Source organism: Bufo gargarizans, chromosome 1, assembly GCF_014858855.1.
Source record: "Bufo gargarizans isolate SCDJY-AF-19 chromosome 1, ASM1485885v1, whole genome shotgun sequence".
Classification (NCBI taxonomy): Eukaryota; Metazoa; Chordata; class Amphibia; order Anura; family Bufonidae; genus Bufo; species Bufo gargarizans.
In genome coordinates, this window is record NC_058080.1 from 743427340 (window position 1) to 743451982 (window position 24643).

The 24643-nt window shown below is 45.8% G+C and overlaps 1 protein-coding gene across 1 annotated transcript in view; it reads right to left on the reverse strand.

The window, feature by feature from the left end:
- Positions 1-24643, reverse strand: part of LOC122930444 (zinc finger protein 850-like) — a 54955-nt gene that overhangs the window by 19991 nt on the left and 10321 nt on the right. The window contains exons 2-4 of the mRNA XM_044283860.1: positions 23417-24500; positions 2757-2832; positions 1601-1640 (exon numbers count right to left, since the gene is read on the reverse strand). Of these exons, the coding sequence (XP_044139795.1) occupies positions 1601-1640; positions 2757-2832; positions 23417-24500 (1200 nt within the window). The remainder of the gene's footprint in view (positions 1-1600; positions 1641-2756; positions 2833-23416; positions 24501-24643) is intronic.

Below are 24643 nucleotides of genomic sequence, written 5' to 3' on the forward strand. Positions count from 1 at the left end.
TATCTTTGTTAAATTTTTCTTTAAACATTTTTCTTAGGTCTTACCGCAGAGGAGATTGCTCTATTTTTTAAAATACTATGTCATTCACTAATTTTTAATTGGTCATTTATGATGTTGTTTTTATTTACATTGTTCCTAGGTGGGGATGATACCTACAGGAAGGACGAGTACGTGAACCTCTCATTCAAGCCTTTCGGGGATAGACTGTTTAACAGGTAAATCCATTTGGTTTCTTCTTGTTGGAGTTTTTTTATCTATATCTCCTTTGCGTGGACCTGATTTGACTTTCATCAATCCCCAAAATTTAATATCTGTGTTATGATCCTTATGTTTCTCTCTCATGTGTCTGGCCAGGCTCGTGTCCTCTCTTGTATTGATGCTGCTCAGGTGTTTTGATATTCGCCTTCTCAGCTCCTGGATAGTCTTCCCAACATATAGTTTGGGGCATTCACATCTGATAACGTATACTACTCCCTTTGTTCTGCAGTTGATGTAATCCCTAATTTCATAATTTTTTCCGTCCACTGGAGTTATAAATGTTTTTGTAACTTTCATCCGACTGCAGAAAGCACAATCCCCACACGGGTATGATCCATTATGGGACAGCCACGTGTTTTTTTTGGCCGTTCCGTGGGGTTGATAGTGGCTGTGGACCAACTTTTCTTTCAAATTCTGTCCTCTTCTGAATGTTATGGCTGGATATTTTGGTATTACTTGTAGTAAATCAACATCGGCCTGCAATATGTGCCAATGCCGTTTCAAAATTTGTTGTATAGCTCCATGTTCTGTGTCGTATGTTCCTATACACCGTATAATCTTCTCTCCCTCTTTTGTTTTTTTGTCTGTCAAAAGGTCAAGTCTTTCTGTCTTCGTGGCCCTGTTATAGGCTCGATGCAAGCATTTTTTGGAGTACCCCCTCTCATAAAATCGTGAGTATAAGGTACTGCATTCTTTTTGGAATGCTTCCTCGGTGGAGCAATTCCGCCTGGCTCTAAGATACTGCCCCACCGGGATTCCTTTCTTGAGGGGTCAGGATGGAAACTTTGCCAGTGCAACAGATTGTTTGTTGATGTTACTTTCCGATGTATTTCGGTTTGGATTCTGCCGTCAGGTTGCAGATTTATTTTGAGATCCAGGAAATGTAATGTACTTCTATGTATTTCAGCTGTGAACTTCATGCCTATCTGATTATCATTCAGTTGGCATACAAACTCATAGAATTGTGCTTTAGTGGCGTCCCAAAAAATTAAATATCATCTATATAACGACCCCAAAATAATATGTGCTGTGTGTACCTGTCCATTGTGTCCGTGAAGACTATACGGTCTTCCCACCACCCTAAAAATAAATTCGCAAAACTTGGTGCACAAATCGTGTCCATAGCGGTGCCAGTGACCTGTAAATAATATTTACCATTAAATATAAAATAATTGTGCTCCAACAAAAACGTTAGAAGTGATATAACAAAAGTATTGTGCTCGTGGTACTGTGTCCCCTTTGAATTCAAATAATATTGTATTGCTTGTATGCCCAAGTGATGTTGAATGCTAGTATAAAGTGCATCAACGTCAAGACTTGCTATTAGCGTATGTGAATTTACCTGGATTTCCTGCAAGCTGACGACAGTATCCTTAGTATCCCTAAGATATGAGGGCAGTGTCTTAACAAATGGGGAGATAACCTGTTCCACATACTCACTAATACTTTCACATAGACTTTGGTTGCCAGAGACAATGGGTCTCCCTGGAATTGGTTCTCTTTGTTTGTGAACTTTAGGGATAGCGTAAAAGGTTGCTATGGTGGGTCGCGGCCTGTACATGACTTTGTACTCTTCCTTTGTAATTAGATTACGGTCTTTGGCATTTTTTTAGTAGTTTTTTTTAGTTCCAATACATATTTTTCAGTGGGGTCTGTTCTTAGTTCCCTATACGTAATACAATATGGGGACACAGTACTAGGAGCACAATAGTTTTGTTATATCACTTTTAACGTTTTTGTTGGAGCACAATTATTTTATGTTTAATGGTAAATATTATTTACAGGTCACTGGCACCGCTATGGGCACAATTTGAATTTAATTTTAGGGTAGTGGGAAGACCGTATAGTCTTCACGGACACAATGGAGAGGTACACACAGCACATATTATTTTGGGGTCGTTATATTGACGATATTTTAATTTTTTGGGACGCCACTAAAGCACAATTCTATGAGTTTGTATGCAATCTGAATGATAATCAGATAGGCATGAAGTTCACAGCTGAAATACATAGAAGTACATTACATTTCCTGGATCTCAAAATAAATCTGCAACCTGACGGCAGAATCCAAACCGAAATACATCGGAAAGTAACATCAACAAACAATCTGTTGCACTGGCAAAGTTTCCATCCTGACCCCTCAAGAAAGGAATCCCGGTGGGGCAGTATCTTAGAGCCAGGCGGAATTGTTCCACCGAGGAAGCATTCCAAAAAGAATGCAGTACCTTATACTCACGATTTTATGAGAGGGGGTACTCCAAAAAATGCTTGCATCGAGCCTATAACAGGGCCACGAAGACAGAAAGACTTGACCTTTGTCATACGACACAGAACATGGAGCTATACAACAAATTTTGAAACGGCATTGGCACATATTGCAGGCCGATGGATTATAACACAGATATAAAATTTTGGGGATTGATGAAAGTCAAATCAGGTCCACGCAAAGGAGATATAGATAAAAAAAACTCCAACAAGAAGAAACCAAATGGATTTACCTGTTAAACAGTCTATCCCCGAAAGGCTTGAATGAGAGGTTCACGTACTCGTCCTTCCTGTAGGTATCATCCCCACCTAGGAACAATGTAAATAAAAACAACATCATAAATGACCAATTAAAAATTAGTGAATGACATAGTATTTGAAAAAATAGAGCAATCTCCTCTGCGGTAAGACCTAAGAAAAATGTTTAAAGAAAAATTTAACAAAGATAGCTCCACTGAAGAAGATGGTTACTCCATAAGGACTTCATGAATTCACTGAATAGTCAATATATAATGGGTGGTTTATATACACCATGACCAGACATTAGGGGATAAAAGTAGGAGACACCTTTGAGGTGACAAAAATAATGGAGGGGCAAAAAATGAGGTTGGTCCAAGGTAGTCTGGAACGCCTAAGAAGACGCATACCATGAATACCCAATTTAAACTCGCCTAGAAATTCTGGCTTATAAAGCATAGATATACTGTTAGATATGAAATTATGCTAACTGGCAGGGAAAGAATAAGGCCACTAGTTTATAAACCCCCCCTCCCCACTTATGTCTGGCCCTGTAGAATGACTAAGTACAGCTGAATATATACAAACAAGCATGGAGACAAATGGAGAAGAAAGTGGGGATACACATTAGGCTGTATGAGTGAAACCTCTAACAGCAACATTTAGGGGCAATCACAATAAGGGTGCGGATGTATGGTGAAAATATGGGGACACTTGTTGAAGAATAGAGAATATTTGGGCTGGCGGATATGGAGGTGGGACGATGTATGTGGCGGCGGGATGTAGATGAATGTGGGAAGCGGACTCGGAGGCAGACATCACCTGAATATAAGAGGACCGGAATTTATGAATAGCGATGTCGCCGGAGTCTAAGTCTGCAGGCATGCGCAGTAATGAAGTGCAAGATCCGGAACTAGAGGGATCGCGAACTAAGTAGAAAGACATGCGCACTAACACATCCGGCGGAAAGAGCCTAAGTTTACCAGACATGCGCGGCACCATCTTCCGACGTGGACCAATTGGGAAGAGAAAGATAGGAGGCAGCTGACGTCAGGGGGTGAGGCCAGGACGTCACAAGGCCGAGCCCTACCGCATACCCAATCAGTATCCTAGCAATGATCCCTACCACGCCCCTAAGTGAAGCCCATGGGAAGTACGTCACCAAGGAAGGTCTTAAAGGCCAGCCGGGAGGAGAACACGCTCACACTCTGCCCTAACCCCTGAAGACGCCGTGGTACGGCGAAACATGTCGGGGGGCAGCGTGAAGCCCTGATTTTAAACAGCTTATCACTGTGACCTAAGAGTACAGTAAGAATGAAACACACAATGCCCATATAATACAGGCAAGCGCGCAGCCTGTTATGGCATTAGTGTGATCAAACTTAGTAGTGGATACACCTAGTCGGGTGACAATCCTGACAAGGTGTCCTAAGTGATACACAAAGGCCAGTGATACTGGGAATTTTAATCAATATCTAGTTACTTACATAAGTTTTATTACTAATAATAAATACAAGTTAAGTCTTAGGTAATTAGGTAGGTGCAGGATTAACAGGTGCAAATTAGTCCTAAAGGACATTAGTTGAAGTGAGGCCTGGACCCCGACACAGGCGTATAGAGCACCCAGCATCCTGTGAGAATACTTTATGTGGCTGTGCGATCAGCCAGGACAGGACTCATTCCAGTAAAGGAGCCAGGTGAAGCTCGCTGTTATTTTGTGTGTGAACTAGCACCAAGTGACTGTGAAATAAACGCTCTTTTGCTTCATTACCTGGACTCCATTTGCCTCTATACTGCACTCGCACCCCTGTCTACCGGAGTAATTCCCACATTATATATATATATATATATATATATAGTGACACAGTGAGAGGTTTGGTCTGGGAAAACAGGTATTTTCCTCCCAGCATGTGCTGCTGGGCTGATTTACAGCCAGGTGAGGGTCAAATACCGGACCTGGATTTTGGAAGCACCTGGCTGTCCGTAAATAGACAGCTGGGCTCAGAAGCCATGTCTCTGTGTTGGCATCTGGGATCCTTGTGTCTGGATAAAGGCTTGCTACCTGTTTGGCGTGAAAACAGGTTGGTGTTGCTACCAGCAAGGACTCTTTGAGGCAGAATTGCCGCAAAGTGACTTTTTGTTTGACTATGACTGCTTGTTTTCTCACTTGCCTAAAGTGTGAACAAAACACTGAACTGTTTGATCCAAAGAACTTGTTGCTGCCTCTATACTGCATCCGCTAATCCTGTCTACCAGAGTGAGTCCCCACAATTGGTGGAGGATGTGGGCAAGAGCAGTGAGGCAATGAACGCTGATATTTTTGGTTTATGCATTTTTCAGGCACCGTTGTATGTCGTACATTAAACCAGCTGTATTGCAACCAGTGCACCACGACAAAATGGAGGCTGTTGTGAAGGCCCTTATGGAGGCTAATCTGCAGGAGCGAGAGAACCTCCTGCAGCAACGTGAGGTTAATAATCAGCAGGTGTCTCCTGGCAATGCCCTTGAGATAGTGGACCTGGTGGAACACTATGAAGCTACTAGGAATCTAAAGGAGTGTTCTGTCGAGAGGGGGGTTGGCAAACCATGGAAATTTCTACCGCAGGAGATTTGAGCCGATAAAACATGCCCGGGATGTACCCAGGGCAGACCTGGCTCCGATAGTCTGCTGGTGGTGTCAGGAGCCTGGACATGTAAGGGCTGACTGTCCCCATCGGGTTGAGCCCATGGACATGCTACAGCAGTGATGGCAGCGCGCATGGACGCAGCAGCCCGGAGGTCTCCATTTTAGATTTCTTATTTTTTACATAGTTATTACCTTAATTTTAAGCACAGCGAGCAACTGTATTCAGTTTGCTACAGCACACATAGCATATAGTGTGCAAGAGCTACTGGACATCGGAATCAAAGGTCCTGTGGCACCACCACCTCCTAATATCCCGGATGAGATTCTAAGGACATCGGTGCCCGAGTGGATGATTATACAGATCGAAGCGATGGCACAGGAGGAGACGGGAGAGGAAGCAGAAGCGGGGCAAGAGGGGAGGCGATTAATACTGAATTAAAGAACCCACACACAAGCAAGCACTACCTAGCCTGTTCGTCGCAAATACCCAGTCTATAGTGAACAAGATCAATGAGGAGAACTGCTGAGTCCAGTAAGAAGAAGGGAGGTGGAGTGTGTATTTATGTTAATAATGCTTGGTGTACCTCCACAATCATTGCTGAACAATATTGCTCCACTGATTTAGAACTTATGACACTTAAGTGTAGACCGTTCTGCTTACCGAGGGAATTCACAGTCGTGTATCTCACTGTAGTCTATATTCCTTCCACAAGCTAAAATTAAGCTGGCACTGTCCAAATTGCATGATATTACGAACAGTCTGCAAAATATCCATCCAGATGGAGTGTTCATCTTCGCGGGTTATTTTAACCAAGCCAATCTCAAAACTGTGCTCCCCAAATTTTTCCAGTTGGTTAAATTCCTAACTAGGGGGAGAAATACATTAGACCGTGTTTATTGCAACATAGTAAATGCTTATACAGCATCACCTGCCCCCCATCTTGGCAGGTCGGATCACATTTCTTTGTTTTTGGCTCCAGCATACAAACCTCTTATCACCAGGATTAAGCCCACTTTGCATACAATCAGAGTTTGGCCTGAAGAAGCCACAATGAGACTGCAAGATTGTTTTGAGGACACAGATTTGGATGTTTAAAAGGCAGCTACAAAGGAAAATCACCCAGACTTGAACATATACAGTATGCCTCCTCTGTCCTATCCTATATTAATTTAGCATGGACAATGTCACTGATACCAAAATCATCCGGACCTTCCCAAATAGGAAACCATGGATAAACAGAAATGTCCAAAACCTTTTGAAGGCACGTGACATTGCTTTCCGAAAGGGAGACCCAGAGGAGTACAAAACAGACAGGTCCAATCTGAAGAGGGGCATTAAGGAGGCGAAGCAAATGATACAAAACAAAAATAGAACATGATTTTACGAGCTCTGATTCCCGACGCATGTGGCCGGGTATCAAGTCCATTACGAATTATAAGAGCAACACCTGTTCTATCAACACTGGAAATTCTTTTGCTCTTGATGACTTAAATCATTTTTTTTGCACGATTTGACAAAGACAATGAGCTGCCTATCATCAAATTAGCCTAGCAAGAGGTTCCATCATGTTCCCTGATGCTGAGAGCACATGTGATAGAATGGGCCTTAAGCCACATTAATCCCCACAAAGCAGCTGGCCCTGATGAAGTTCCTGGAAAGGTCCTAAAAAACGGTGCTAAACAGCTGAAAACAGTGTTTACCATTTGTCCCCACTGGCGTGAAGTCCTCCACAATTGTCCCAATTCCAAAACAGGCCAGGGTGAAGACCTTAAGTGATTATCACCCGGTGGCTCTCACTCCTATTGTTATGAAGTGCTTTGAACAACTTGTCATCAGGCACATGAAGAGCAGGATCTGCACCTCCATGGACCAATACCAGTTTGCTTACAGAGCACATAGGTCAACTGATGATGCTGTTTCACTTGCCCTTCACACTGCGCTGTCACACTGGAGTAGAGAGACAGCTATGTGCGGACGCTGTTCATTGATTACAGCTCTGCCTTTAACACCATCCCTCCCAACAAGTTGGCAACGAAACTGAACAACTTGGGTCTCAGCTCACACCTGTGCAACTGGATACTGTATTTTCTTACAAAAAGACCACAAATCGTACGCATGGGCAAGCACTTCTCTTCATCCTTAACACTAAACACTGGGGCACCGCAAGGCTGTATGTTGAGCCCTCTCCTTTACTCTCTCTTCACAAATGACTGCAAACCTATTCACAATACCAATACCATTATAAAATTTGCAGATGACATGACCTGTGATAGGCCTAATCTCCAACAATGATCAAACAGCCAATAAGAAAGAGGTTGAGAACCTAGAGAGATGGAGTAAGAACAGCAAACTCATACTCAATACCAAGAAAACAAAGGAGCTGATTCTGGATTTTAGGAAGAAGAAACGAAAGGGACACCACCCTATTAGCATACATGGTGGAAATGTGGAGATAGTTCAAAGTTTCAGATTCTTGGGAGTTCATATTAGTCAGGACCTGTCATGGATAAAAAACACAACAGAAATTACCGAAAAAGGCCTTCAGAGGCTTCATTTTTGAGGAGTCTGAAGAAAGCACAACTCCCAAAACAGCTGCTAGTCAATTTTTACAGATGTACCATAGAATCTGTTATCACATCCTGCAGTACAGGGTGGTCCTCCGGCTGCTCTTCTGAGGACAAGAAGACCCTCAAGTGCATCATCAGAATGGCTGGAAGAATGACTGGTACTAAGTTACCATCACTGGATGACATCTTCACTGCTCGTTGCAGCAACAGGGCAAAGATTATCTGCGGGGTTCCAACTCACCCCGGCCACAGCCTTTTCACTCCTCTACCCTCTGGTAGGCATCTTAGAGCCCTACATGCCTGCACCACTAGGCTGAAGAACAGCTTTTACCCCAAAGCAATCAGTCTCCTAAATGCTCAGAGACTATTGCCCCTTGCTTGGATCGAAACTACCACAGACTGAAAGTGACTGCTGCATTCGGGACCCCATGATGATCTCTTGTCTGCAGTGGTGTCTGAATCAGTTTGTATATATATTCATAAGCACTTCCTACTTTCCTCTTGCTATATATATATGCTGTGAACTGTGAACAGTAATGCTTTTTAGTGCAATGTGTTTCTTATTTTCTATTGTAATACTTTAATTTAAATTTCAGTTCTCTGTCCATGGCATCTAGGATTGCTCCAAACAACATTTCAATGTATTGTACATTGTGTTCATTGTATTGTACAGTGACAATAAAGGCATCTTATCTTATGGACACTAACTATGGCTACCGTCAATCACTATATGCCAGGAGGCTGTGTGCAACAGGTACCCCAGAGTCTCTAGATCACTTGTGCCTGGTGGAAGTGGGAGACACTCCGGCGGAGGCTCTGCTGGTCTCAGAGAGTCTAGTGACCCTATTAAGGGCTACCCTGGTGCGGTCCACTGAGTATATTGGCCGGAAAGTCGGGGTGATGTGCATCCACGGAGACTTAAAAGACTACCCCACCGTGTTAGTGTCTCTAACCACGGTGGATGGTAGATGGACCCACGAGGTGACTGTCGCCACAAATCTACATTATGAACTAATAGGGACAGACTTCCTGGCACTGTGGCCTGCTATGAGAGTGACTGATACCCATGAGACCTGGGAACCTGAGACTGAAGGGCGAGCAGTAGGGGTCACCGCCATTTTAGTGGAAGAGGGGGAGACAACCCTGCTAAGTGTGATGGTGGGAGATGTGGAGGACTTGCCGCCGGGTCCTGAATTGGCAGAACTCAATGTCTCCTGGGATAATTTTGGTACCACCCAACGTCAGGACCCAACCCTATCCCACGCCTGGGAAAATGTGTTAATAGTAGATGGTGAACCATAACAACCTTGGGCACAGTCAGTGTTTCCCCGTTTTGTGGTTCATCAAGATATGTTGTATCGGGTAAACCAACTACGGGGTGAGCATATTGAACAGTTGGTGGTCCCCAAGGCTTATCGCAAGCTTGTGTTAGATCTAGCCCACCAACAAGTTCTCGGGGGTCACCTGGGGCTTCAGAAAAATCAGGATCATATTCTACAGCAGTTTTACTGGCCCAGCATATTCAAAGAAGTTGAAGAGTTTTGTAAGTCTTGCCCGACCTGCCAGATAACTAGCCCCCAGCCACATTTCCGTAGTCCCCTAGTACCTCTCATGATTATCGAAGTACCGTTTGACCAAATAGCTATGGACCTCATAGGCCCAGTACCGAAGTCCGCCAGAAGGCATCAACACATCTTAGTCATTCTAGACTATGCCACTCTATACCCGGAGGAGGTGCCACTGCGACATTCCTCAGCCAAACTCATAGCTAAGGAGTTAATAGAGATGTTTTCCTGAGTAGGACTACCTAAATAGGTTCTGACCAACCAAGGGACCCCTTTTATGTCCAAGGAACTGTGTAAGTTGCTGCACATAAAACAACTACAGACGTCCGCTTACCATCCGCAAACGGACGGTCTGGTAGAACGATTTAACTAAACATTAAAAAATATGTTGAAAAAGGTGGTGTCTAAAAATGGGAAGGACTGGGACCTCCTTCTGCCCTATCTCATGTTCGCAGTGCGAGAGGTACCCCAGGCCTCTACTTGGTTCTCGCCCTTCAAACTCTGCTATATGGCAGACACCCTTGCGGTCTCTTGGACGTGGCCAAAGAGGCGTGGGAACAACCCACCCCACATAAAAGTGTCATTGAGTACGTTACCCAGATGCAAGATCAAATAGAGACAGTGATGCCTTTTGTTGGGGAGCATATGGAGGCAGCTCAGTGAGCCCAGAGTCGGGTCTAAAATCGTCAGGCTCAGGTCTGGATCTTTAACCTGGGTGATCGGGTTTTGGTTCTGGTGCCGACCGTGGACAGTAAGTTCCTGGCTAGGTGGCAGGGGCCTTACGAGGTACTTGAGAAAATTGAAGATGTACACTACAAGGTACACCAGCCAGGGCGGCGAAAGCCGGAGCAGATTTACCATGTGAATTTACTCAAACCGTGGAAAGATAGTGAAACCTGTACAGAAGACGGCCCGTGGCTGATGCAAGAGAGGCGGCTGCCACAGTAAAAATTGCTGATAGCCTCTCCTCTAAACAGACTAAGGAGGCCAGGGAGTTCGTTAGTCGGAACACGGATGTGTTCTTGGACCTGCCTGGACGTACTTCCATAATCCAGCATGATATTGTCACTGAGCCTCAGGCAAAAGTCCGGGGGCCCGAGGCTCGGCGACAAGCCATATCGGAGGGCCCGAGGCACGGCGACAAGCCATATCGGAGGAGGTGAAGCTAATGTTGCAGCTAGACGTCATTGAGTTAAAAAGTGAGTGGGACAGTCCTATAGTATTGATACCCAAGGTGGACGGGATGTTGCGGTTTAACGAGGTTTCCAAATTCGATGTGTATCCCATGCCCCGGGAGGATGAGCTCATCAAAAGGTTAGGACAAGCCCGGTATTTTTATGTTTTGGAGCTCACAAAAGGGTACTGGCAGGTGCCTTTAACGGAGGCTGCCAAAGAGAAAACTGCCTTCATCACGCCTGAGGGGTTGTATCAATATAAGGTCTTACCCTTTGGTCTGCATGGCGCCCCCACCACTTTTCAGCGACTAATGGACATTGTGCTTCATCCACATCGTCGGTACTGGCTTACCTGGAAGATATTGTCGTCCACAGTACCGACTGGGAAAGTCACCTACCCATTATGCAGGCTGTAGTGGACTCCCTTCGGAAAGCTGGCCTAACCGCTAACCCAAAAAAATGTGCGATAGGGTTAGAAGAGACTAAGTACCTGGTGTATGCTATTGGGCGCAGATTCATCAAATCCCAAGTGAACAAAATGGAGGCGAAAAGGAATTGTCCCCGACCTGTCACCACTAGGCAAATAAAGTCATTCCTGGGAATGGTGGGCTATTACATGAGGTTTGTTCCCCACTTTGCTACTCTAGCCACGCCTGGCTATCAAGTGGGCACTAGAATCTCTCCACTATTATTTATTGGGGAGAAAATTCTGCCTGGTGACTGACCACTCCCCTCTCAAGTGGATGAGCCAGGCCAAGGACAGAAATGCCCGGGTCACCCGATGGTTTCTCTCCGTACAAAACTTTAAGTTTTCGGTGGAACACAGGGCAGGCCGGTTACAGGGAAACGCAAAGCAGGCCGGTTAAGGGGGGGCGGGGGGGTGACACAGTGAGAGGTTTGGTCTGGGAAAGCAGGTATTTATCTCCCAGCATGTAAGGTTAGCCAGGTTAGGTCAAATACCGGACCGGATTTAAAATGCCGGTCCAGGTTTTGGCAGCACCTGTCTGTCTTTAAATAGGAAGCTGGGCTCAGAAGCCATGTCTCTGTGTTGGGATCTGGGAGCCTTGTGTCTGGATGAAGGCTTGCTACTTGTTTGGCATGAAAACAGGTTGGTGCTGCTATGCTCAAGGACATTTTGAGGCAGAATTGCCACGTGGTGTGAATTACCACCAACACCGCAAGGTGACTTTTTGTTTGATTATGATTGCTTGTTATGTCACTTGCCTAAAGTGTGAAAGAAAAACTGAACTATTTGATCCAAAGAACTTGTTGTTGCCTCTATACTGCGTCCGCTAAACCTGTCTACCAGAGTGAGTCCCCACAATATATATAGCTAGCTGTAACTAAAATAAAACACAAGTGCTGATCACTTGCCAGTCACAGCTCGCACACAGAAAAAGTGGAGCAGAGCTGGAAAAGACAAAACATTTTTAAAAGGCAAAAAAAAAAACAACGAAAAAAAAGGACAGACTGGAGTCCACCAGGGATGGGGGTGGAGGGACAGGGAATGGGGATCTGAAACTGCTGCAGATGAGCCAAAGATCACTGCAGCTGTTCCAGATGCTGTTCTTCTTGTGAAAGCAGTGAAAAGCACAAATTTATGTGGTAGTACCACAAGTCTCAACCGACAACCAGCAGCACAAAGGGGAAAAGGTCCTGTCACGCCCTGCCCTGTGGGTGTTCTGAGACGATCTGTCAGAGTTGCTGCACGTGACTCGATCTGACTGTTTGTTTTGTTTTGGGTTTGAACAGAATCACACCTCCTATCAGGTGTGCTTCGTTTGGTCATTGGGGAGGCTATTTATTCCTCCCTCTCCCTAGAGCCTTTGCGGGTTATACTTCTTCCTTGTTTGTGTGCTGGACATTTTGGTGGATTGTCTGCTCCAACTCATCTAAAGATAAGTCCTTTTCCCTTTTGTGTCTGTTTTTACTAGGCCCCTAGAGTGACGCTAGCTGGTAGTCTCTTTCCCTTTTCCCTACTGCGGAGAGTTTGGTCCAGTGTGTTTCAGCTTAGGTACGTGGGCATGTGCATTTCTACCATCGAGATATGCACATGGGCTTAGCAGCGTAGGGAAAGTCTTTTAGGGATTGCTAGGTGGCCCCTTTGTTCCCTAGCTTTTGGGGCCTAGTCAGTTGTTTTGTTTGCTTTGCCGTTTCCTGTTTCCTTCCCTTATCTTACCTACCGTGACATTATAACCCACCCTCCTGTCATTTTTTGCAAAATGGAGACTATTAATGCTTTGGTTGATCGCAAGCAGGGATTGTCTTTGGAGGTAGCTGACCTCCGCAATTTGGTTGCACAGTGTCAGAGTACTTTGGTGTCTGGTGCTGCCGGAGGAAACCAGGTCTGCCTGGAACCTAAGGTGGCTCTTCCTGATATGTTTTCCGGGGGAAGTGATAACTTTGTCCGGTTCAGGGAGTCCTGTAAATTGTATTTTTGTCTCCGTCCGATTTCATCTGGAGATGAAAACCAGAGAGTTGGGATTATTATTTCTCTGTTAAAAGGTGACACTCAGTCCTGGGCTTTTTCTCTGCCGACTGGTTCTCAGTCACTCCGGTCGGTGGATAAATTTTTCGGAGTCCTGGGTCTGATTTATGATGACCCTGACCGGGTCTCCATGGCTGAATCTAAGTTGTGCAGCTTGTGCCAGGGAGAACGTACTGCTGAGTCGTATTGTGCTGAATTTAGAAGATGGGCGACTGACTCGGAGTGGAATGATCCTGCACTCCGTAGTCAGTTCTGTCAGGGGCTATCTGAGAGATTAAAAGATGCCCTTGCATTTCATGACAAACCTGATTCCTTGGAGGCGGCCATGTCTTTGGCCGTACGGATTGATAGGCATCTTAGGGAGAGATACAAGATTCCCTTCGGGCAGGGGGTACTGCCTGGTGGGGAATCAGTCCCTCCTGTCCCTCTGGGTACTCTGACACCTTAATTAGGGGCTGGAGAGGAGCCTATGCAATTGGGTCAGGTTACTTCTTGCTGTGGTATAGGAATTTTAGGAAGCTGAATAGACTGTGTTTCTTCTGTTGTAAAGAAGGTAATTTTGTTAATGTGTGCCCTTTTATTAAACCTCGAAGTGGTAATGTAAAACAAATAGGGGATCCCTTCAAAGAAAAAAAAACCTCCCTTACTCTTGGTAGTGTGAATGGGGAGTCAGAGCAGGCATATTTGTATCCTACCTGCAGTACCCGATTCCTCCTGCCAGCCATGGTGGCACTAGACTCTGGAAATTTTGAGTTAAAGGTATTTGTTGACAGTGGCACAGGGGTATATCTTATTGATTTTCAGTTTGTTCAGAGTCATGGCTTTAAAACTACCGCATTAAGCAAAGAGATACCTGTGTTTGCTATAGATTCCGCCCCCCTCTCACAAAGATGTCTAGCTCATATTGTTCAGGATATTCATTTAAAGGTGGGTGATTCTCATGTTGAGTTCATTTCTTGTTTTGTTTTGAAAGGTTTACCTGCTCCAATGGTTCTAGGTTTACCATGGTTGATAAAACATAACCCTACCATTGACTGGAAAACAAGACAAATCAGAAATTGGAGTGAAATTTGTATGGACAACTGTCTTAGTGCCTCTATTTCGGGGGTGGTCACTAAGGTGTTGCCTCAGTTTCTTTCAGATTTTTAGGACGTATTATCGGAGGGCGCAGCTCAGGAGTTGCCCCCTAACCGGGAGTAAGATTGTCCGGTCAATTTTATCCCCAGAGCAAAATTGACAAAATCTCGGTTATATAATCTTTCTCAACCCGAAAGAGTAGCTATGCGGGAGTACATTGCCAAGAGTTTGGCAAAGGAAAATATTAGACCATCTAAGTCTCCTATGGCCGCTGGCTTCTTTTTCGTAAAGAAGGATGGATCCCTTAGACCGTGCCTAGATTTCCGGGAATTGAATCTCATTACAGTCCGTGATCCTTATCCCCTTCCCTTGATTCCGGATCTTTTTGATCAGATTGTTGGTGCTAAGGTGTTTTCTAAGTTGGATTTAAGAGGAGCTTATAATATGATCAGAATCAGGGAAGGAGATGAGTGGAAAACGGCCTTCAATACCCCCAAGGGTCACTTCGAGAACCTAGTCATGCCCTTTGGTTTAACTAACGCTCCAGCAGTCTTTCAGCGCTTTATCAATGACATTTTTCATCATTTAGTGGGGAGGTTCGTGGTTATTTATTGATCCTTCGGGAGAATAAATTGTATGCTAAGTTGGAAAAATGTGTGTTTGCTGTTCAGGAGCTGCCGTTTTTGGGGTACTTCCTTTCTGCCTCCAGTTTTCGTATAGATCCCGAAAAGGTGCGTGCGGTACTGGATAGGGATCAGGCCGGAGAATCAGAAAGCCCTGATGCTGTTTTTAGGATTTACAAATTACTACAGAAAGTTCATCCTGAATTATTCCAGCATTGTCAAACCTTTGACAGATATGACTAGGAAGGGCGCTGACTTCTCTGTCTGGTCGGATGAGACATTACAGGATTTTTCTGCTATTGCCAATGTTTTGCTTCTACGCCCATTCTGATGCAACCTGATGTGTCTCAACCCTTCATTGTGGAGGTTGACGCGTCAGAAGTGGGAGTTGGAGCAGTCTTGTCGCAGGGTCCCTCTCCTAGCAAATGGCGCCCGTGTGCTTTTTTTCTCCAAGAAACTCTTGGCCGCCGAGAGAAATTATGATGTTGGGAATAGAGAGTTGTTGGCCATCAAATTGGCCTTTGAAGAGTGGCGCCATTGGCTAGAAGGGGCTACCTATCCGATTACAGTATTTACTGACCATAAGAATCTGGACTACCTGCAATCTGCAAAGAGTTTAAATCCTAGGCAGGCTAGATGGTCATTGTTTTTTACCAGGTTAAATTTTGTGGTCCCCTATCGCCCTGGGATTAAAAACGTCAAAGCGGATGCGTTGTTACGTAGCTTTCCGGGGAGGGGGGAGATTCGGAGGATTCCGCTCCGATTTTGGCTGATGGGGTGGTGGTTTCCGCTCTTTACCCCGAACTGGAGACGGAAGTGTTGGGGGCTCAAGAGGAGGCTCCTGATTCTTGTCCTCCAGGGAAGTTGTTTGTTCCTTCTAAACTGCGATACAAAATGTTCAAGGAGCATCATGATACTGTCCTTGCAGGACATCCTGGAAGTAGATCCACTGTAGATCTTATTTCCCAGAGATTCTGGTGGCCTGGGTTGCGTAAAAGTGTTGAGAGTTATGTAGCAGCTTGTGAGACCTGTGCACGCGCGAAGGTGGCGCACACTCGGCCATCAGGATCTCTTCTTCCTTTGTCCATCCCATCTCGTCCTTGGATGCATTTGTCCATGGGCTTCATTACTGATTTGCAGAGTTCCTCTGGGAAAACTGTGATTTTGGTGGTAGTGGACCGCTTCAGCAAGATGGCTCACTTTGTACCATTATCAGGTTTGCCCAATGCGAAATCTATCGCTCAGGTTTTCACTGATAACATTGTGAAATTACATGGCATTCCCTCTGATGTGGTGTCTGATAGGGGGACGCAATTTGTTTCCAGGTTTTGGAGGGTGTTTTGTTCTCTTCGGCTTTCCATCCTCAGTCGAATGGTCAAACTGAGCGCACTAACCAAAACCTGGAGACCTATTTGAGGTGTTTTGTCGCTGAGAATCAGGATGAGTGGTCCTCGTTCTTGTCTTTAGCTGAGGTTGCCTTGAACAACCGTGGGCAGGAGTCAACTGATAAGTCACCATTTTTGGGCGCATATGGTTTTCACCCTCAGTTTGGTACTTTTTCTGGGACCGAATCTTCTGGAATACCAGAAGAGGAGAGATTCTCTTCCTCTTTGTCATCTATCTGGCGGAAGATTCAAGTTTATTTGAAAAAAATGGGTGAAAGATATAATTGGATCGCTGACAAGAGACGTATGACTGGTCCAGACTAGACATGTCCCGAATAGTTCGCCGGCGAATAGTTCCCGGCGAACATCGCTTGTTCGCGTTCGCCGCGGCGGGCGAACATATGCGATGTTCGGTCTGCGCCCTATTCGTCATCATTGAGTAAACTGTGACCCTGTACCTCACAGTATGTTTCAGGGCCTGCCAGGGCACAGTGTCACACCAGTGCAACTCATATCTGGTGTAACAGTAGTGTTCATTTAAAAAAAACTAGAAATTTGACTGTAATAGATTGAATAGCAATTAGTTGCCTGCAAGCGTGTGTGTCAGGCCTACAGCGTCTACTCTGCCAACTTCTGCCAGTGCACAGTGCCACTCATATCTGGTGTCACAGTAGCTTGCACGCATAGTACCACTTATCGAAAAAAAAATGACAGGCAGAGGCAGGCCACCCCGCAGGGGCCGTCATTGTCGTGGTGCTGTGATTCCCTTTGGCCCTAGAATAATGCCCAGTGTTCAGAGGCCACGTACCCTGAACTCTAAAAGTTCTGAGGACATAGTTGACTGGCTAACGCAGGACACCCAATCTTCTACAGCTTCCGCTAGGAACCTTGACGCACTATCCTCCTCCAGCTCAGCTTCGGGCACCTCTCAAGTTACCACTCGCCCGCCTTCCGCCACCACCAACACTAGCACCTCAGCCGCTTCACTTGATCTGTCAGAGGAGTTATTTACACATCAGTTGGAAGAAATGAGTGATGTGCAACCATTATTGCCAGAGGATGTAGATAACAGGGATATGTCTCAGTCAGGCAGCATTACACACATGGACGTATGGTGTGATGATGATGATGTTGTACCCGCTGCTGCTTCCTTTGCTGAGTTGTCAGATACAAGTGAAGCGGTTGATGATGATGATGTGTCCGTGGATGTCACGTGAGTGCCCGCTAGAAGAGAAGAAGAACAGGGGAAAAGTTCAGATGGGGAGACAGAGAGGAGGAGGAGATGAGTTGGAAGCAGGGGGAGGTCATCGCAAGGAGCTAGTGGCAGACAGCATGCATCGGCACCCGGGGTCAGCCAGACAGCACGCCAATTAACGCATGCTGTTGCCAGCACCAGAATTCCGTCATTGCAGAGCTCAGCAGTGTGGCATTTTTGTTATGTGTCTGTTTTTATGTTTCTGCCTCTGAAAACAGCGATGCCATTTGCAACCTGTGCCAAAAGAAACTGAGTCGTGGGAAGTCCAACACCCATCTAGGTACAACTGCTTTGCGAAGGCACATGATCGCACAAGCGCCTATGGAATCAACACATGAGTACAAGCAGCACACAAACTCAAAGCCGCCATTCCTCCTCCTGGTCCAGCATCTTCAGCCACGTCAACCACTGCTGTCCTCCTTGCCCCCTCTCAACCATCCGCCACTCCGTCTCTCGCCTTGAGCAGTTCCTGCTCATCTGCCCACAGTCAGGTGTCTGTCAAGGACATGTTTGAGCGTAAGAAGCCAATGTCACAAAGTCACCCCCTTGCCCGGCATCTGACAGCTGGCTTGTCTGAACTCTTAGCCCGCCAGCTTTTACCATACAAGCTGGTGGAGTCTGAGGCCTTCAAAAAATTTTTAGCTATTGGGACACCACAGTGGAAGGTACCCGGCCGAAATTTCTTTGCACAAAAGGCAATCCCCAACCTGTACTCGATTGTGCAAAAGGAAGTAATGGCATGACTGGCACACAGTGTTGGGGCAAGGGTCCATCTGACCACTGATACCTGGTCTGCAAAGCACGGTCAGAGCAGGTATATCACCTACACTGCGCATTTGGTAAACCTGCTGACGGGTGCCAAGCATGGAATGCGTGGCTCTGCAGAGGAGTGACACCGCCACGACTTGCAGGCAGGCCTGCTGCCACCTCCTCTACTCCTCCTACTCCATCCTCTTCCATAACCTCCTCGGCTAAGTCCTCTTCTGCTGCTGCGTCTTGCTCCACATCAACGGCACCCCCCCAGCTCCCCAGGGGCTATTCCACATCCCGGATACGACAGTGTCACGCCGTCTTGGGGTTGACTTGCCTGAAAGCAGAGAGTCACACCGGACCAGCACTCCTGTCCACCCTGAACGCACAGGTGGATCAGTGGCTGACTCCGCACCAACTGGAGATCGGCAAAGTGGTGTGTGACAACGGAAGCAATTTGTTGGCGGCATTGAATTTGGGCAAGTTGACACATGTGCCGTGCATGGCACATGTGTGTAATCTGATCGTACAACGCTTTGTGCATAAGTACCCAGGCTTACAGGACGTCCTCAAGCAGGCCAGGAAGGTGTGTGGCCATTTCAGGTGTTCCTACACGGCCATGGCGCACTTTTCAGACATCCAGCGGCGAAACAACATGCCAGTGAGGCGCTTGATTTGCGACAGCCCAACACGTTGGAATTCAACACTCCTAATGTTCGACCGCCTGCTCCAACAAGAAAAAGCCGTCAACGAGTATTTGTATGACCGGGGTGCTAGGACAGCATCTGCGGAGCTGGTAATTTTTTTGCCACGTTACTGGACGCTCATGCGCAATGCCTGTAGGCTCATGCGTCCTTTTGAGGGGGTGACAAACCTAGTCAGTCACACCGAAGGCACCATCAGCGACATCATCCCATTTGTTTTCTTCCTGGAGCGTGCCCTGCGAAGAGTGCTGGATTAGGCCATAGATGAGCGTGAAGAGGAAGAGTTGTGGTCACCATCACCACCACCAGAAACAGCCTTATCAGCATCGCTTGCTGGACCTGCGGCAACGCTGGAAGAGGAGTGTGAGGAAGAGGAGTCAGAGAAGGAATGTTGCTTTGAGGAGGAGGAGGAAGACCAACCACAACAGGCATCCCAGGGTGCTCGTTGTCACCTATTTAGTACTCGTGGTGTTGTACGTGGCTGGGGGGAAGAACATACCTTCCGTGAGATCACTGAGGACGAGGAACAGGACATGAGTAGCTCGGCATCCAACCTTGTGCAAATGGGGTCTTTCATGCTGTCGTGCCTGTTGAGGGACCCTCATATCAAAAGGCTGAAGAAGAACGACCTATACTGGGTGTCCACGCTACTAGACCCCCGGTATAAGCAGAAAGTGCCTGAAATGTTACCGAATTACCGGAAGTCGGAAAGGATGCAGCAGTTCCAAAATAAATTAAAAAGTATGCTTTACACAGCGTATAAGGGTGATGTCACAGCACAACGGGAATCTAACAGGGGAAGAGGTGAAAGTAATCCTCCTCCTACCACGACCACGCCGGCAAGGACAGGACGCTTTACAGACGTGTTGTTGATGGAGGACATGCAGAGCTTTTTAAGTCCTACGCATCGCCACAGCCCTTCGGGGTCCACCCTCAGAGAACGACTCGACCGACAGGTAGCAGACTACCTCGCCTTAACTGCAGATATCGACACTCTGAGGAGCGATGAACCCCTTGACTACTGGGTGTGCAGGCTTGACCTGTGGCCTGAGCTATCCCAATTTGCGATAGAACTTCTGGCCTGCCCCGCTTCAAGTGTCCTGTCAGAAAGGACCTTCAGCGCAGCAGGAGGTATTGTCACTGTGAAGAGAAGTCGCCTAGGTCAAAAAAGTCTAGATTACCTCACCTTCATTAAGATGAATGAGGCATGGATCCCGAAGGGACTGACAGTGGGGGATACATTCGACTAAAAAAGGCCTGGTGATAAGATGATCTGCCTTGGGCTAAAAATGGTCCACACGCTGCTGTATTTTATCTCTGAATGCCGGATGACTTGCGTGACTTATCTGCCACCAACTAGGGTTCAAGCCGCAATGTTTTAGGGCACTTTCTGCCTGGTAAACAAACATCAATTTTTCTGGCTGCTGCTACAGCAGCGGCTGCAACAACACCAAATTTTTCAGGCATGTGTACATGCCTAATTTTTCTGATCTCTGGTGCTGCACTGTGGCTTCAAAAACCAAGCAAAAAAAAAAGGCACATACATGTGTCAATTCCCCTTCGTGATCGTTACCTTGTTGTGCTGAAGGGGCTTGCGTATCACAATGAAGCGACCACCTCTATGAGTGTGTTGGCAATGGCAATGTTGGCACACCCCAGATGATAAGGTCATTGCCTCATTGTGAACAGACCAAAAGCGATCGGCTGGATAATTGTGCATAGAAAAAACATTAATTTTCTTTGTGATCATCTAAGGTGATCATTAAAGCCTACTAGGCCAACAATGGGCCCACACTGCAGAATCATTGTTTTCTGGGTCACTTAACTGTCACTGAACTACCTCAGCACGACCATAGACTTTGAAAAAAAAACATCGCCTGCAATCTCCCAAACGTGTGCATGAGCACAGTCATCACTACACCAAGATTGACGCATAGAGGAATAAAATTTATGTCATGAGTATGTCAACTATTGACAACTCTTTGCTGTTGTCTAAAATCTATTCCATACACGTCCCCTGATAGGGGACGTAACAGGGATTAAACTGATAAGAATAGTACTACTTAACACGCCACTCATATCTGGTGGCACATTAGATTGCACGCGCAGTGCCCCAAATTTGAAGTAAGAGGACCGACCAAGCATCTTTTCCCATCTCCCAGTTCCTAAAATCGATGCAATATACACGATAGGGGACGTAACAGGAATTAAACTGATAGGAATAGTACTACTTAACACACCTTATAATAATATTATTAATAATACTACTAGTGGACGTAGCAGGGATTAAACTGATAGGAATAGTACTACTTAACACACCTTATAATAACGCAGAGAGAGGCAACGCAGAGAGAGGAGTCTGAAGAAGAGGAGTCAGAGGAGGAAGGTGGCTTTGAGGAGGTGGAAGACCAAACACAACAGGCGTCCCAGGGGGCTTGTTGTCACCTTTCGGGGACCCTTGGTGTTGTACGTGGCTGGGTCGAGGAAGAGACCTTCAATGACATCAGTGAAGACAAGGAATGGGACATGGCTAGCTTGGTATCCAACCTTGCGCAAATGGGGAGTTTGCGGTTGTGCAAATGGACTGTTTTCTGTTGTTTGCGGTGCGTTAAACAGGGAGTTTGGTCTATCATAGTTTGGTCTGTCACTGTGAAGCGGGCGTAAGCGATACACTACCTGATCGATACAACATCATACCTGATGTTTTAAAGCACGTTATTCCAAACAATCTAGGAATGTTAGGCGATTTATGCCCTTTATGGATGAAAACCCGACTCTGCGTCAACTACGTAATTTTCCATGGGAGTTTTGCCATGGATCCCTCTCCGGCATGCCACAGTCCAGGTGTTAGTCCCCTTGTCTTGAAACAATTTTTCCATCACTATTGTGGCCAGAAAGAGTTCCTGTGGGTTTTAAAATTCGCCTGCCCATTGAAGTCAATGGCGGTTTCGCCCAGTTGCGTAAATTTGCGTTCGCCGTTCGCGAACGAAAAATTTTATGTTCGCAACATCTCTAGTCCGGACCTGTGTGTGGGTGATTTGGTCTGGTTTTTCACTAAAAACATTAAGCTGAAGGTGCCTTCTTGGAAATTGGGTCCAAGATTTATTGGCCCTTACAAAATCTCGGCCATTGTCAATCCGGTGGCGTTTCGTCTGGAACTTCCGCAGGCCTGGAAGATCCATAATGTGTTTCACAGGTTCCTTGTTGAAGAAATATGTGGAACCTGCAGAACCATCTCCTTTGCCTCCTCCTCCTGTTTTGGTTGATGGTAATCTGGAGTTTCAGATCTCCAGAATTCTCAACTCACGTGTTCTTCGGGGTTCCCTTCAGTACCTGGTGCATTGGAGGAGATACGGTCCCGAGGAAATAATAGTGGGTTCCGGCTACCGATGTTAACGCTAGCCGCCTTGTTAATGCCTTTCACAGGGCACACCCGGATAAAGTTGGGCCTGGGTGTCCGGAGGTCACCCGAAGAGAGGGGGGTACTGTCACGCCATGCCCTGTGGGTGTTCAGAGACGATCTTTCGGAGTTGCTGCACGTGACTCGATCTGACAGTTTGTTTTGTTTTGGGTTTGAACAGAATCCCACCTCCTATCAGGTGTGGTTCGTTTGGTCATTGGGGAGGCTATTTATTGCTCCCTTTTCCTATAGCCTTTGCGGGTTATACTTCTTCCTTGTTTGTGTGCTGGCAGTTTTGTTGGATCATCTGCTCCAGCTCATCTAAAGATAAGTCCTTTTCCCTTTTGTGTCTGTTTTTACTAGGCCCCTAGAGTGACGCTAGCTCCTTTGGCGGTTGAAGGAGCTGGTAGTCTCTTTCCCTTTTTCCCTACTGCTGAGGGTTTGGTCCAGTGTGTTTCAGCTTAGGTATGTGGGCATGTGCATATCTACCATCGAGATATGCACATGGGCATAGCAGCGTAGGGAAAGTCTTTTAGGGATTGCTAGGAGGTGACGCCTTTGTTCCCTAGCTTTTGGGGCCTAGTCAGTTGTTTTGTTTGCTTTACCGTTTCCCTCCCTTATCTTATCTACCGTGACAGGTCCAGGCTGTCTGCAGAGAGGCACCAACTGTTCTTTCAGCTGCATAGCGCTGCCATTGGCTATAGCGTTGTTCCAGCCAATCGCAGCGCTGGGAGGGGACACCAGTGTCTAATCAGCCCCAATCACCTCCGTCCCAGCCACCTAGCAGCACCACAGATTGGCTAATTGCAGAATAGCGCTGCGATTGGCTGGAGCAACTCGCAGCGCTGGGAGGGGACACCTGTGTCTGGTGTCCCCTCCCTGACCTAGGAGGTGACATGGGCTGATGTAATCAGCCCCTGCCACCTCTAGTGGGTGGAGGTGTGAATACAGTGATAAGAAGCAAGGATCATGGGGACAATTCATATACTCTATGTGAATTCTTTATTTCCCTGTAAAAAAAAATCCACATAAAGACCTTCAAATGAACATCTCCCCTGTGTGGTTACTCTGATGATTCCTTAGTTTGGCTTTAGTAATAAAACATTTCCCACATTCTGAACATGAATACGGTTTCTCTCCTGTGTGACTTCTCTCATGTATAACAAGACTTGATTTATCTATAAAGCACTTCCCACATTCTGAACAAGTATACGGCTTCTCTCCTGTGTGAATTCTTTTGTGTCTACTAAGACTTGATTCATCTGTATAGCATTTCTCACATTCTGAACAAGAATACGGCTTTTCTCCTGTGTGAATTCTTTTGTGTCTAACAAGACTTGATTTATTTGTAAAACATTTTCCACATTCAGAACATAAATAAGGCTTCTCTCCTGTGTGATATTTCTCATGTTCAACAAGACTTGGTTTAACATTAAAACATTTCCTACATTCTGAACATGAATATGGCTTCTCTCCTGTGTGACTTCTTTTATGTGCAACAAGATGTGATTTTCGTGTAAAACATTTCCCACATTCCGAACATGAATATGGCTTCTCTCCTGTGTGAATTCTCTCATGTCTAACAAGAGGTGATTTATCTGTAAAGCGCTTCCCACATTCTGAGCAGAAGTATGGTTTCTCCCCTGTATGAATTCTTTCATGTGTAACAAGATGTGATTTATATATAAAGCACTTCCCACATTCTGAACATGAATGCGGCTTCTCTCGTGTGGGAATTCTTGCATGTAAAACAAGACTTGATTTCTCTGTAAAGGACTTCTCACATTCTGAACCTGAATATGGTTTCTCTCCTGTGTGAATTCTCTCATGTAAAACAAGACTTAATTTCTCTGTAAAGCACTTTCCACATTCTAAACATGGGTATGGCTTCTCCTCTGTGTTATTTCTTCTGTTTGTAGAAAGACCTGAGGTTTTTGTGAACTCTTCACCACAGTGAAACCATTCAACCCCTTTCTGACCCTGTACTTGTGGTAACAATCCATGACTGGTCAGGAGGAGGTTCCTCCGGATTAAAGGAATTATATGACAGATCTGTACTGTGTAGTCCCGGATGTACAATAAGGGTAATAAGGTTTTCTCCTGAAGAGCGCTGCATGATATCTTCTACTTTATCATTTAGAGAGATCATGAAGTTTCCCTCAGAATTCTTGCTGGCATTTCCTGTTAAGGTTAAGATAAAAAATGGCTTTCATGTTTTTGTTTTTTAACTTCACAAGTAGAGAAGCTTTTTTGACATTCCTAGAAGG